At 48.0% G+C, this 14,548-nt stretch overlaps 1 protein-coding gene and 1 long non-coding RNA gene across 3 annotated transcripts in view; one reads left to right on the top strand and one right to left on the bottom strand.

Moving 5' to 3' along the window:
• The first annotated feature begins 328 nt into the window (after window positions 1–328).
• The window catches only part of NFAM1 (NFAT activating protein with ITAM motif 1), a 19,003-nt gene continuing 4,783 nt past the window's right edge, over window positions 329–14,548 (top strand). The window contains exons 1-4 of the mRNA XM_072596319.1: window positions 329–673; window positions 8,428–8,760; window positions 9,944–10,059; window positions 10,965–11,108. Of these exons, the coding sequence (XP_072452420.1) occupies window positions 619–673; window positions 8,428–8,760; window positions 9,944–10,059; window positions 10,965–11,108 (648 nt within the window). The 5' untranslated portion in view covers window positions 329–618. The remainder of the gene's footprint in view (window positions 674–8,427; window positions 8,761–9,943; window positions 10,060–10,964; window positions 11,109–14,548) is intronic.
• Window positions 7,036–14,548, bottom strand: part of LOC140496506 (uncharacterized) — a 22,339-nt gene continuing 14,826 nt past the window's right edge. For both annotated transcript variants that reach the window (XR_011964280.1, XR_011964279.1), the window contains exon 3: window positions 7,036–7,287. This is a non-coding gene — a long non-coding RNA (uncharacterized lncRNA). The remainder of the gene's footprint in view (window positions 7,288–14,548) is intronic.

The following is a 14,548-nucleotide window of genomic DNA, read 5'->3' as shown; positions in this document are numbered from 1 at the left end:
ACTGGTCCTCCTGAAATAGTAAAAGGCCAAGAAACATTTATTATGCACTCACTCTTTGTTGGGCTTGTTTCTAAGTATGAAGTATACAAAGACAAGAATGAAATACTCCTTGTCCTCAAGGGGCACGGTATGCTAGGTATTGTGCTAGGTGTATACCAGACACAGTGCTAGGTGTGGGGTGTGCAATTACAAAAATACCACAGTCCTTGTTATGAAGGATGAATCACTGGTGAAGGATTTCCAGGAGAATGGGAGGAAGGAAAAGACATGGGTCTCACAGGATAAGGAGAGGTGGATGGGATTACTATCTGCACTGGTGGAATGAGCCTCCATGGGTGAGATCCCAGATCTGTTGACTGACAATGGATTGTTAGTTCTCTGGACAAAGCTCTTTGTAAGTATGGGCAGCAAAGAGAAAGGAGACTAGCTGGGAGCTAAGGGGAACTCTGGTTCCCTGAAACAGGCAATCTGTGGGGCCTCTCTATCCTGCAATACCCAAAGAGGAAGGAAAGAAACTTGACTAAACCACAAAGACACTGACTGCCTCAGACCAGCCTCTTTTGGGAAAGAGAGGTCCTCCTCCTCCTCCTTCTTCTCCTCCTCCTCCTCCAACTCAGCATGGTCTTCAGATTCCTTGGTCTCATCCTACTCTCATGGACCCTTCAGCTGGGAGGTGAGTGTCACACCTTGTCTTCTCTTGTTCTATCACATCAAAGTCGTTTTCATCTAGCTTTCCCACCACTTCCCTCCCCTTCTGGGGTTTTGTTCACCTTAGGATCATGGGATTAGCTCAGAAGCCTTCTCCTACAACCCTTTTACTTGACAGATGGGAAACTTGAGACCCAGGGAAGGTTTAATAATTTGCCCAAGGTGACAGAGGCAGTGACATCAAATGCGGTACTGGGACCCAGTTTCTCTGACTACAGAACCCAGGAGTTTGTGTGATCTAGCAAAAGGAGCCCCTGCAGGTCCTTGAGTGACACATTCAGACCTATGGAAACCCCAGCCCAGCTTTAGGGAATCAGAGTTTCTCTGGGACATAACATTTAGTGTATCTTTTTTGCCTGGAATGTGATTCTAAGCTCACATGACTCAGAATCGGCATGTTTCCCATTAGCACTTTCTTGAGGCTGTCCTGGTACAGATGATAACAGTGCTTAGTTTCTGGCTTTGCTCTCCGCCACCAGCCCCCATTCTGAACAAGGGATTTCATAACCGTCACCTACTGTAAATAAAAGCAGACTGCCATTTCCCCCATTGCACCAATAGTTAATGCAATTGGATAAATTCCTCTTGTACAAGGTCTGGAAACAAAGCATGGTCATAGAGAACCCCTAAAGGGGGCTGGGCCCTCAGAAGCCACTCCAGGATCACAGACCTAAGCTCAAGAACTGGACTTCATCTTTCTCATGTCCCTGTAGTCTGGGTCCAGATATTTGCCAGAAGAAGATAGCCTAGCCACTGTTTGGTATTTCTCCACCCAGCCTGACCTGTGATCCCATTTTGATTTCTTCTGTTGTCGGCTTTCCCCTGCTTGCCACCACCTTCATTCCTGACCTTACATAACACCTTTTCTTTTTTCTTTTCTGAAATTTGTTCTTTTTCAAAATTAAATTTTTTTTGTTATTGATGAAAGTTCACTTTTATCTCCCTCCCAACTCCCTCCAACCCCCATGGAAAAAGAAAGGAAAGCAAAACTCCTGTTACAAACATGTATAATTAAGCAAAATAAATTCCCAGATTGGTTGTGTCAAAAAAAACCCCAAAAGACCTAAAATGTCTCAATCTGCCCCCTGAGTCCTTCACATTTCTATCGGCTCTCTCAGGAAGTGGGCTGTATGCATTATCATGAGTCTTCTGGAATCCTGGCTGGTCATAAGACTGATCAGAGCTCCCAATCTTTCAGAATTGTTAGTTAGTCTGTGTGTGTGTGTGTGTGTGTGTGTGTGTGTGTGTGTGTGTGTGTGTAAAAATTGTTCTCCTGGTTCTGCAACCTTCACTCTGCATTCATCCATACAAGTCTTCCCAGGTTTCTTAAAACCACTCCCTTCATCATTTCTTTTTTTACATTTTTATATTTTATTTTTTCAATTACATGTGAAAGCAATTTTAACATTGCTTTAAAATGGTTTTAGTTCCAAATTCTCTCTCTCCCTCCCTCCTTCCCCTCTCCCCTTTTTAAGAAGGCAAGCAATTTGATATAGCTTATACATGTGCAGTCATGTAAAACAAATTTCCATATTAGTCATGTCGGGAAAGAAAATACAGACAAAACAAACCCAAGAAAAATAAAGAAAGTTTGAAAAAGTCTGCTTCAATCTGCATTCAGATCTCCTCAGCTCTTTCTCTGGAGGTAGATAGCATTTTTTGTCATGAGTCCTTTGGAATGGTCTTGGACCCATGTATTGCTGAGAAGAGCTAAGTCACTCACAGCTAATCATGGTGCAATATTACTGTTTCTGCTGCTTCTTACTTCACTTTGCATCAATTCATGTAAGTCTTTCCAGGTTTTTCTGAGAGCATCCTCCCTGTCATTCCTTATGGTAAATAATATTCCATCAGAGTTATATACCGCAACTTGTTCAGCCATTCCCCGATTGATGGACATCCCCTCTATTTCCAATTTTCTACCACAAAAGAGCTGTTAGTACTATTTTTGTACATCTTTAGAGTTTTTTTGCTTAAGATAGATCCCTCCCATATTCTATATTCCTTATTCCCCATCTCCCTTCTCTCCTTTGCCTCATAGTTCCACTTTTAGTGAAATGTATTTTTGTACCCAACTGTGTGTGTGTGTGTGTGTGTGTGCGCGTGTGTGTGTGTCCTTTGTATCTGATCTGCATGCAGGCTCTATCAGTTCTTTCTCTGGAGGGGTGTGTGAGTGTGTGTGTGCGTGTGTGTGTGTGTGTGGCCATGCAGGCATGCCCATATATTCTTCCTTCTTTTGACAAGTTCAGATGAAAGCAAGGTTCAAGGGTCAGCCACTCCCCCCCCACCCCTCCATCTTGTTTGTATGGATTTCTATGTTGACACCTGGATTATGTGAAGCAATTTCCTCCATTCTCTTTCTTCTTTCCCCTCCCTTTACATCCCTCTTTTAAGATCATCAGAACATAATCTCCTGATTAGAACTAGATTCTGAGAGGACAGATGTACCATCTCACCATGTCGGGGGGGGGATATAAAGTTTATCTTCATTCAATTTGATCCCTTATGTTTGCTCCCTCATATTCACCTTTTTGTGTTTCTCTTGATGCCTGTATTTGTACTTCGAAGTTTCTATAAGCCCTGTCCTTTTTAATCAGGAATGCTTGGAAGTCCTCTATTTTTATTAAAGATCCACTTGTTCATTCCCTTGTAGGATTTTACTCAGTTTTGCAGAGTATGCTATTCTCAGTTATAAGCCTATATAACCTTTGTCTTCTGGAACATAATATTCCAAGCCTTTATAGTAGTGGGTACTAAATTTTGTCACACAGCACTTTGTCTTGGAATCAGGAGACCTGAGTTCAGATCCAGAGTCTGACACTTTTATATTATTAACTTCTCAATTAATAATAATAATAGCTAATATATATATAGCATTTACTACGTAAAACAATTATTATCTCATTCAACCTGCACAATAATCCTGGGAGGTGGGTGCTTTTGTAGTATCCCCATTTTGGAGATGAGGAAACTGAGGCAGAGGTTGTGACTTGCTCAGGGTCATATAGCCCAGTGCCTGGCACATAGTAGACACTTAATGCATACTGTTGACACAGAGAAGGAATACAAAATGAATCATGCTTCTAAGTCATTAACTGGTTTTCTTGGGGCTAGAAAGAGAGTTGGACTAGCCCCAGCTCCCTTTCAGCCCTAGATCTATGATCCGCGACATGACAGTCTCACTTTCCTCATCTGTAGAATGGGATGATGCTCTCCTCTGCATTGTTAACTCCCCAGCACTATTGCCAGGAAGGAATGTTGCCAACCCTCAAAGTCAAGGGAGCAAACAAGTATTTAAGTAAGCTCTTAATGTATGCCAGGTCTGTGCTAAACAGTATCTTAATTGGAGTTGATAGAATGAGTGCATCTCTATGGTGCATTTTTCTATGCTGTAGCTTTCTGGGTATGTTTCTTATCTTAATAGGAAAAGCCGAGTTTTGTTAGGGTCACTCCCCAACCTGCCCCCCTGCTTCTCTTCATCCATGGTTCCTTCCCTGCTGCTCATAGACACATAGCCCTTCCTAGTCCTTAAAATCCTTTCCCTTGATCCTCCAGCCACCTTCTGCTCTGGTCTCTACCTCCTTATGAGTCTCCCTTCTCCCCTTCCTTCACAGCCAAAACCCTGGAAAGAGGCATCTCCCTCTGCGGGTACACATCCTCACCTCCCACTCACTTTTGCCTCCCCTAAGGCTGCCCTCTCCCTGGCTATCCCAGGGCTCTTACCTGCCCAGTGGGTTCTCCTTGACCTCTCTCTCCAGGGGGTGGGCTGACTACCCCTCCTCCAGGATATTTTCTTCTCCCTGGGTTGGTGTTTTTTAAAAATACCGCTCTCTCCTGGTTCTCCTCCTGCCTGTATGACCACTCCTTCTAGGCCTCTTTTAGGGGTCAACTTCCTTCCCCTTCCTTCCCAGAGAGACTCTGATCCAGGCCTTTTAGTCTTTTCTCCTTCATGTTCCAGTCATGCTCTGGCTTCTTCCCAGTAAAATGCAATTACGTCCATGTGTCCCAGGTGCCTAGCACAGTGCCTGGCATGTAGGTGGAGCTTAATAAATGCTTATTGAATGAATGAGTCTCATTTTCTCTCATGAGATTCAGTTGTCATCTCTATGGGGAGGGAATGAATGAAGTTCTTACTGTGTGTAAAGCACTGACAGGGGGGCGGCCACAAAGAGAAAAGTTAAGCCAGCCCCTGCTCTCAGGGAGATCCCATTCTAATGGGGGAGGCAAGACCTGTGGAAGGTTTCAGCTGCAAATCATGTGGAAAAGTCCCTGGTCCTCAGGAGGCAGCTGCATAGCACATGGATAGGCCAGTCTCTTCTCTAAGGCTGTTATTTCTTTCATGTTGTTATTCTCATAACTCCTCCCCTGCCCTGGTACAGGGCCTGAGGGGAGATGGAAGGGGCAGTTTAGGCTGATTTGTCTGTTACACGCTGCCTCAGCAAGTCTAGCATGCCTGCCCTATGGGGGACAGTTAGGGTACTCTGGCTTAGAATCCAAAAGACCTGGGTTCAAGTCTTGCCCCTAAAATTTACTCCCTCTGGGAAACTTATGTAACTTCCCTGAACCTGTTTCTTCCCATAAAATGAAAGAACTAGAGCTGAGGGCCCCAAGGTCCCTCTGCAGCTTCAGATCTGGGCCCTGATGATTCCCAAGCTGGCATCCGCAGCTCTGAGTTCCAGTCCAGGGTCATTAGATGCTCACTGTTTATCTCTACCTAGAGAGCCCACGAGCATCTCACATTCAACATGTCCACAACATTATCCCTTACCCCTATCCCATCACACCACTAAGCCCCTCCCTCAGGGCACCGTCACCCAGGTTAGACTCCATGCACTCATCCTTCATTCTGCCTTCTCCATTATCCTCCATATTTGATCATTGTTTATGATGGGACCGTTTAAAGAGAAGTCATATGTGCATTTGGAGCTTATCTGATTGTGTGGTGTGAGATGTTGGTCTCTACCTAACTTCCACCAGACTGCTTTACACTTTGCCCAGCTGTTCGGATCAAATAATAAGTCCCTACCCAGAGAGTTTATTCATTTTGAGCCTACGTAGACATACACATATGTCTCCTCTGGTGGAATGGGAGCTTCTTGAGGGTAGGGATTGTTTCACTTTTGCCTTTGGATCTCTCCTGCAGTGCCAGACACTTGGTAAACATTCCTCAATTCTTGTTTAGTGATTGTTAACCTGACAAGTCAGAAGAGGTGAGTTTGGATGTTGGCTTTCCTTCCCCCTAATATGTCTGTGACTTTGGCCAACCCTTTTCCCCTTTCTGGGCTGCAGAAATGGAAATGATGAACTGGATGATCTAAGGTGGCTCCTAGCTCTAAATTCTATCATTTCTAGTCAATCAATCAGCAAGACTTCATCCAGGTTTTGGAGGCTATCCCTGTTCTCAAGGAGTCTACATTGGACTAGGGAGAGACAATATATGAAAGGAGTGATGGCTAAGGAGGGAGCTTTGTTCTGAGGAGTCACAAAGATTGAGAGTTAAGCAGCAGGCAGTAGATAAGCCTGTTACTTCCACATCCATCAATTCAGGCCTCTTATTGTATGGAGGAGGAAACTGAGGCACAGAGAAAAAAAGTAATTTGCTCCCAGCTATAGGGGTAGGAAGGCATGGGACCAGGATTTGGAACCAGGATTTGAACCCAGGTCAAAGGATCACAGATGTAGAGCTGGAAGGCAACACTGAAGTCACTGAATCCAACTCTTTGGTTTTTTTGGACAAGGAAACTGAGGCCCAGAAAAGTTAAGTGACTAGACCTAGATTGTATGACCAGGAAGTGGCAGAGCTGGGACTTTAACCCAGTTCCTTACAGTCTGCTCCTCTAGTATCCTAGTATCTCAGTACTCAATACCCCAGTGCCAAATACTCCAGTACACCAGTGCTCTAGTATCCCAGTACCCCAGTATTCTAATACCCTAGTATCCCAGTGCTCTAGTACTCCAGTGTCCAAGTACCCCAGTGCTCTAGTACCCCAGTAACCTTCATCCAGGTGGGTCTTTGTGAAACCTAACTGTGGCCAGCTCCAACAGTCCCCTATACAATCTCAGCCCCCACACACCAGTATCATAAGCGGAGAACTTTTTAAAAAAATGATTTGGGGGCTGACTTCCCTAGATTGGCTGTCAGTATTGATTGAATCCATCAGATAACATCTCATCCCTTGACATTTTGGAGCCCTTGCCGATGCATCAAAGAGCCAAGGTCGTCTCTGCCCTAGCATTCTGAGCAGCAGGAGCCCTGAGCCCAGATCATGAATTTACATGCTTCTGACCCGATGGCCTTAAAATAATGACTTCAGGAAGGATCTGGAGACAGCAGAAGCTGATTTTTTTTTTTTATAGATTTCCCCCAAATCTTAAAGACCAGATTAATTACAGTGGCTGATCTCATCCACTTCTGCAGGACACCTCAGGGTCTCATGGGTTCAGGTCCCAGGAAGGGGAGTTGTAGTTTCTTTGCCAAGGCAGAATGAGCACGGGGGCTGGGCCAAGTCCCAAAGAGATCTGCTGTTGTTCATCTGCTGGTGAGCAGACTTCACCCATCCCCTCATTTCCTTGGAAGGACTGCGTGAAAAGAAATTTAAAAACATTGAAAGCATTCTCTAAGTTAGAATTCATACCAGAGGTTCAGAGGATCCTATTGCAAGAATAGAGGTCACAGAGCCCAATCCCCTCACTTTATAGATGGGAAAACTGAGGCCCATAGGGTGAAGTAGTTCGCCAAAGTGGCACTACTAGCACCACGGGATCATAGGATTTAGAATTAGGGAGGACCTTGAAGTCAGTTAGTCCAAGGCCTTGATTGTACAGGTGAGGAAACTGAGGCACCAGGGCCTTTTTGCAGTTTGATTATTTTTATGGATACATTTTGTTTTTATACCACCGCACTTCTCACTGTATCCCTCTCTTCTTCTTCTTTGAGACCTGTGCTTTATAACAAAGAATAAAAAAGAGGAGGGAAAGCTACTCAGCAAAACTAACCACCACATTGAAAGTCTGACATTGTACGCAGTGTGGCCCAGCTCTGCAGAGAAGCAGGAAGAGATGTTGCCTTGTAGCCCTGTTTTAGGGCCAGGCTTGGACATTGCAGTTGTACTTTGAGAGTTTTTGGTGGTAATTCTTCTAGTTTACACTGCCGTAGGCCTCAGACACTTACTAGCTATGTGATTATGGGCAAGTCACTTCATTCTGTTTGCCTCAGTTTCCTCTTCTGTAAAAATGGAGAAGGAAAAGTGCGAACCACTCCAAAATCTCGGCCAAGAAGACCCCAAATGGGGTCATGAAGAGTCAGACATGACTGAAATTACTGAACAATGACATGAACAGACATAGGTATGCTTTAGGTACAGAGGGGTTGCCATCTGCAATGCTGAAGGGTCTTTGCACACCAGGAGCTCTGCATTACAATGGTGGCAGTCATTGTTCATCTTCGTTGATGAGAAGCGTCATTCTTCAGCATGGTGGGGGCACTTCTAGTGTGCCAGCTCACGTCAGCAGTACAGACTGACCATTCCTCAGTAGCTTAAGTCTTGAGTCTGCAGCAGGTAGCTAGGAGAAGAGAGGGCTCGCCTTCTCTATCCCCAGTGTTGCAGCAGGGGCAGAGTTCCAGACCTCAGGCCCGTCTAGACTAGGGAACACCCCCTACCCCCTCCCATGCCCCCTACCCCTCCCAGCTCTTTCCTTCTCTTCTCCTCCCTTCCACAGGAGGCCAGCAATTGAAACAGCTCGGAGCACCGATCCTGGTGACCTTGGCTCACCATCACATTCCGTTGGCGTGTGAGGTCCACTACCCTTATAACTCGGCCTTCAAGACGTACAGCTTCTATTATTATCACATCAACCTCCAGGGCAAGCAGAGTGCCCCCATCTTGGTTAACTGCCCTACGACCCCAGGAATCGAGAACAAGACCCACACTGATAGCTGCTCCTTCACCCTGACATCTCTGCACAATGCTTCAGCTACGGGCACCTATTACTGCCAGGTGAAGTGGTCTTCCCAAATAGAGAAGGGCAGGGGGACCTTTATTTTGGTCCGAGGTAAGTTGTCTTGGCTGAACTACAACTTCTCCTGGGGTGGAGAGAGCAGAAACCAAAGGGACAGCAGATTCAGGGCTGTGGGAGGGACCTTAAAGCTCATCTAGTTCACCACCCTTCCTTTACAGGAGAAACTAAGATCAAAGGTGGTCTGGGGCTGAGCTAGGACTTGAACCCAGGGCCTTTGACTCCAAACCAGGGCCTGGGCACAAGTGGGTGTTGTATGAACTTGGAGGTGCCAAAGAAATTGTAGCTGTGATAATTTTGCTTCAGGGGCCCAGAGGTGGTATCCCAGAGGGACCTGAGTGAACTATCTTTCCTCCCCCACCCCTGTCTCTCTACCTGGGTCTCCAAAAGCATCAAAGGAAGACCCAAGTTCTGGGTGTGTGACTTCCTAGTTGTGTGACCATCAGTAAGTCACATAGATAAGTCGTTAAATGGAACTGAACAGCTTTCTCCTTCACAGAACGGGATTCATAACCCCCGTTACCAACTCTCCCCTCCCCCCCAGCTCCTTCCTTGGAGGATTGTGGAAGGTGCCAGATGAGACATGGGGTCTGCAGACTCTTAGGTATTCAGATGCTAGCTACTCTTTTGTAGAGCATACCTGGAGCACCTGGTCAAGGAGAGGGGCTCTCCAGAAGGGTAGCCTTCCCCAGTCACCTGCACCAGAGCACAAGGATATCTGGTGACCTACCCAGGGTCACCCATCAATGTTGGCAGGGGAGGGGAGTAGGATTTGAACTTAAGTCTTCTAGTCTCCAACTGTAATAAGTTTCATCTGGAAACCTTGACCTTGGGAGACTGTCATGGAGAAGATAGGAGGCGGGAATCTAGAACCCTGGACTTCACTCTGGACAGAGCCCAGCTAGCCTCCAGCCCAGCCCCCACTCTTCATTGCTAGTTGCAGAGCTAGTTTCAAGCCCATACCTCCTGATTCCCCTTCTCCATCTGTTGTCCACCTGGGCTGGAGGCCCAGCAGAACCCAACTGACTGGATGACTTTGGCCTCTCCAAAGTCTGTCTCAAGCTCCAAATCGAGGATCTAGATTTCTCACCATAAAACAGCACTGAAAGACAGGTCCCCCTCCTCCCTCCCTTAACGAAGCTTGAGGCCACCAGGACAGGGCCAGTGTAGATATGCCAGTGTTGCTCTGCCCTGTCTCCTGCTCATCTTATCTTCACAGATGCGGGATATAAAGAACCCCCTGAGGGCTCCAAGAAGCTTCTCCTCTGCACTTTCACCAGCCTTCTGGTCATGCTGAGCATCCTGGCAACAGGCCTGTTGCTCTGGAAGGCAAAGGTATGTCTTAGCCTGTGGGGATGAGGGCCAGGATCCTTGCCCTCTCTCCATGCCCATGGGCGTCCCAGAGGCATCCAGGTTTAGGCCAGAAGGCTCAGGGTCTCTCACCTTCCCACAGGAACTGCCTGCTACCAGCTCCTAGACCCTGGGCCTGCTCCCCATTTCCAGGAGAGGGGAGCACATTTGGGAGGGGTCAGGAGAGAGTCTGTCTGTCCTTCCTCAGTTATCCAAGTTTGCAACTATGGGAGCCATGTGGTGGTTCTTTCCTCATGGTCTTGTCATAGGATTGGAGATCTAGAAGTGGAAAGGACCCGAGAGTTCCTCTGGTCTAACTCCCTTAGAGCAGGGAATGTAAGGGCTGGGAGGGAGCCTCAGAACAGGGGATGTCTCACATTCTTCCAGGAGATGAACAGATATTGGAAACCTCCTCACACCCTAGACTCCCAAAGGGCCTGCCCTGATCCGGGCTTTGCTCTATCTGTATCTGGTCCTGCTCCAAGCACACAACTCTGACCATACGTGGGATGTCCATAACAGATCTGCTCACTCTACTGTCCTCCCTCATGCCCCCTTAGAATCCTGCTCAGGTGCCCTTCAAGTCTCAGCTTGGGGTGGGCCGACGTTCTGTGTTCTTTCAAGCCCCGGAATCCTTTGAGCACATTTTGCATTTATTTCTCGGTGTGCTGCTTGCTTTCTCCAATGCAATGTCCCATCTTTGTCTTCACAACCCCAGCAGACAGCTCAGCGCCTGCCCCAAGGAGATGTTCAACAAAGGCTTGAAGGAATGAAGGAAAGAGTGACTGGCTCTCGGTATGGCTTCCTGGCAGCTGAGGGCCAGGTGTGTACAGGCCACACAGGATGCCCCCATAGGGGAAGGCTCACCAGGCTCTCTCTCTCACCCACAGGGGCGGCTCCAGGGACTTACCTGCCCTGTTCTTCTGTCCCCACAAAAAAGGAGATCTGCCAAGAAGATCCCACATCAGAAAGACCCAGACCCAGCTGGAAGTTCAGCAGAACCCAAGCCTGATCAGTCAGGATCCATATACACTGTGAGTTGATCATTTTTGTTCTGGCCCGACTCAGCCTCCCTTTAGTCAGGCCCATTGGGGGACCCATTTGTTCAACAGCCTTGAAGCAGGGGGCCAGAGGAGATGAGGGTGAGGCTTATGGAGGGCTATTTAGGAGCTCTGGAGATGGTTGCAAGAATCTGTTCTGTTCCTTCACTTACCTGCTCTAGGGTGCCATTACACAGTTAGTTATGAACAGAAAGAGGCAAGGGGAAGAACCCCAGACTGGAAAACAGAGGAGCTTAGAATAGGGAATGTCAGAGCTGGGAGGGGTCTGAGAAAAGGGGCTGTCACAGCTGGGAGGGCCTTAGAACAAGGGAAAGTCAGGGTTGAGAGGGGCCTTAGGACAGGGAATGTCAGAGATGGTAGGGGCCTTAGAGCAGGGGATAGCAGAGCTGGGAGGGCCTTAGAACAGGGAAGGTGAGAGTTGGGAGGGGCCTTAGGACAGGGGATGGCAGAGATGGGGCACAGGTCCTGAGTTCAAATCCTGACTCAAACATGTTGGCTTGGCATGTTGGGCAAGGCCCTTTGCTACCTTGGGCCACAGTTTTTGGTAAACTTCTCCAGAATGAGGAAGCCATACCGGATGACCTCTGAGGTTCCTTGCAGCTCCATTTTCTCATCTGCAAAATGAGTCCACTAACTGACTTCTAAGATTCCTTCGTGCATTAAATCTCATGGAGTCATCAAGGGTGGGACAAGGGGCTGTCCCCCTATCCCTCACCTCCTCAGGGGCAGGGGAAAGGGGAGGACAGTTGGCATCACAAGAGCTAGCTCTGGGCTGGCTGCTCTGCACTGAGTGCTTCCTGAGCATGTGGAAGATTCCTAATGTACTTACTGGACCCCTCAAGGCAGACAGCATAAATGTTGTCATGCCCATTTTACAGGTGAGGAATTGAAAGCCTAGTTTGGAGCAGTGACCTGCCCAGGGTGACACAGTCATCACGTCCAGCAGGTCAGAGGCAGCATTCTAACCCAGGCTCTCTGATAAGGTGTTCCTAGCGAGTGAGTGAGTGAACCAGGGCACTGTTTGCTTTGGTGGCCTCGTAGGGCATGTTTCTGACTCATCTTGTGTCTCTGAGCCTCAGAATTTTCTTATCCCAGGGTCCCAGCTCAAGAGCTGGAAGGGACCTCAGAGGTCACTTAGTTCAAGGCCCTCATTTTACAGAAAAAGAAACTGAGGCTCAGAGAGGTTAAATCCCTTAGAATCTTGAGACAGTCAGTAACCCCAAGGGACCAATCCAAACTCCAGCCACTCTTCTCAGTCGTTTAGGCTTGGGTTCAAAGGTTGCTTCAGATACTCTCTAGCTTGGTCACTCTGGCTAAGTCAAACTCAACCTCTGTCTTCTAGAAAACGAAGGAAAGATAGCAACTACCTCCCTGGACTGTCCTGAGAGTAAAAGGAGATGATATTTGGCTCGGTCAAACTTAGATATTATTATATATTATTTAGCCTTATTGTCATTCCCCTCACTCAGCAAGGGGCTTTTCTGAGACCCCTCCAACTCACCCTCACAGAAGGGGGCATGGCCCTGGAGCCCCCAGCTCTACTGATTACCTTTCCTGGATAATAAAATGGGAGAGAGGAGAGGCCCCACTTTGCCTTCCTCCTAGAGGCTTCCTTAGGTAACCTGGCATCAGGATTGGCCCTTTTTCATGGTCCTGGGGTCTGACAACTTGGGAAGAGCAGGAGTTCCCACCCATCAGCACTGGGGAGCTGCGGGTTTCAGACATATGAAGAGCCCTGTTCAGTCATTTTCTGGGAGAGGAGAGACCCACATCCTGCACACTATGAACTCAACCCAGGCAACTTGAAATTTTCTTCATAAAAATTCAGGTCAAAACCTGAATAAAAACGCAGGTCTCAGAGGTCACCCCTGGTCCAACCTCTTCTCTCCAAGCTGTTAATTGGCCCCTTGCTCATCAGACCATTAGTAGTTTCTTCATTCCATCAGGACCCAGAGAATAGTCTCTGGCTGCTCCCCTGCTCCCCGCCCCCCCAACCCTGAGAAAAATCAGAATATGCAGCAATCATTAGGGGATAATCCTAGCCCAGAGTTGAGGAAGGCCAACAAGCCAGGGACGGGCAAGAACTTTGTAGGGTATAGATGTAGGGCATCGTAGATTTAGAGCCAGAAGAGACCCAGACTCATCTTGAGGAAACCGAGGCCCAGAAAAGGCTCAAGGAAAGGATCTTGCTGTGTGGGTGGTAGGAGAGGCCCCCTTGCCTCCCAATGCCTCGATGGTGATCAACCCTGTTCCTAGGGGCTTCTAAAACTTACCTAACACATGGCGTACAATTGCCTGTGAGGCAGGTAGTGAGTTATTATTGTCTTGTGTTATAGAGGGGCAAATAGAGGCTCAGAAAGGACACCTGCCAGGGCAGAGGGCCAGTGGAATTCAAGCCCAGATCCAGGTTTTGCCCCCAGGATGATGCTGCCCTTCCAGGCTCCCTTGCTCTGAAGGTTATTGGAGGGAGGGAGGGCCTCCCTTGAGCCTCATTCCCCTACTCAGCTCTCACCTCGCCTGCCTCCCAGAGTGTTGGGGACAAACCTTAGAGCACAACAGAGGCAAGAGTTAGTTCAAATTGTCTTTCCCTGCGGCTGCCTCTCTTTGTAACCCCTCAGCCAAGGTGGCCCTTTCCCTGTGATCTTACGTATTGAGGGTTTTAGAGCGAAATCCCCCTTCCCCAGAGTGCCCTGGATGGAAGGGCTGCCGACTGACATCACACTGGTCATCATACTTCCGCATTCAGACCCCACATCCCATTCAGCAGCTTCCAGCTTCTGTTTGTCTGGACCCACCACCCTGCTCCTGCAGCTGTCTTCCTCTCCTCCTCTTCCTCCTTCCTCCCCTCCCCCATCTCCTCCTCCTCCTCCTCAGATCCTGCCTGCACGTTACCAAAGAAACCACCTCCTTGGCAACCCACTCTCCTCCATGTGACTGAGGCATGGGGAGAAGTCCCCATCTCCCCCTCAAATTTCTCCCAGGATGCTGGCTCCATTCAGACTGAGGACCACTGGACTGGATGCTCTCCTCAGCTCCCCCTAGTTCTGGGGGCTGTAATTCTGGGATGCTGTGAGTCCATAATGGTGGTGAAGGCAGCCTCAGGTGGTGGAGAAATCACTGGAATTACAGTCAAGGACCTGACCTAGAGTCCCTGCCCACCATTGATTTACTATGTGGCCTTGGGCCAGTCAAGCCCCTTCTCTGGTCATCTGTTTCCTCTTCTGTAAAACATAGGAGTTGGAGAAGATGACCTCCAAGCTCCTGTCTGTCTCTGATGAGCTATGATTCACTTATCCTGTTTGCAGATGCCCGTGTCTGAGACCCGGGCACTATCAAGCAGAACATACACATCTCCCTCCACCACATCCACGTGCCAAGCAGTGGAGGGGGGTCTGGCCCATCAGAGCTCCTCG

This window comes from Notamacropus eugenii, chromosome 3 (assembly GCF_028372415.1).
Source record: "Notamacropus eugenii isolate mMacEug1 chromosome 3, mMacEug1.pri_v2, whole genome shotgun sequence".
In the NCBI taxonomy this organism is placed as follows: Eukaryota; Metazoa; Chordata; class Mammalia; order Diprotodontia; family Macropodidae; genus Notamacropus; species Notamacropus eugenii.
This window is presented reverse-complemented; position numbering and strand designations above follow the sequence as displayed.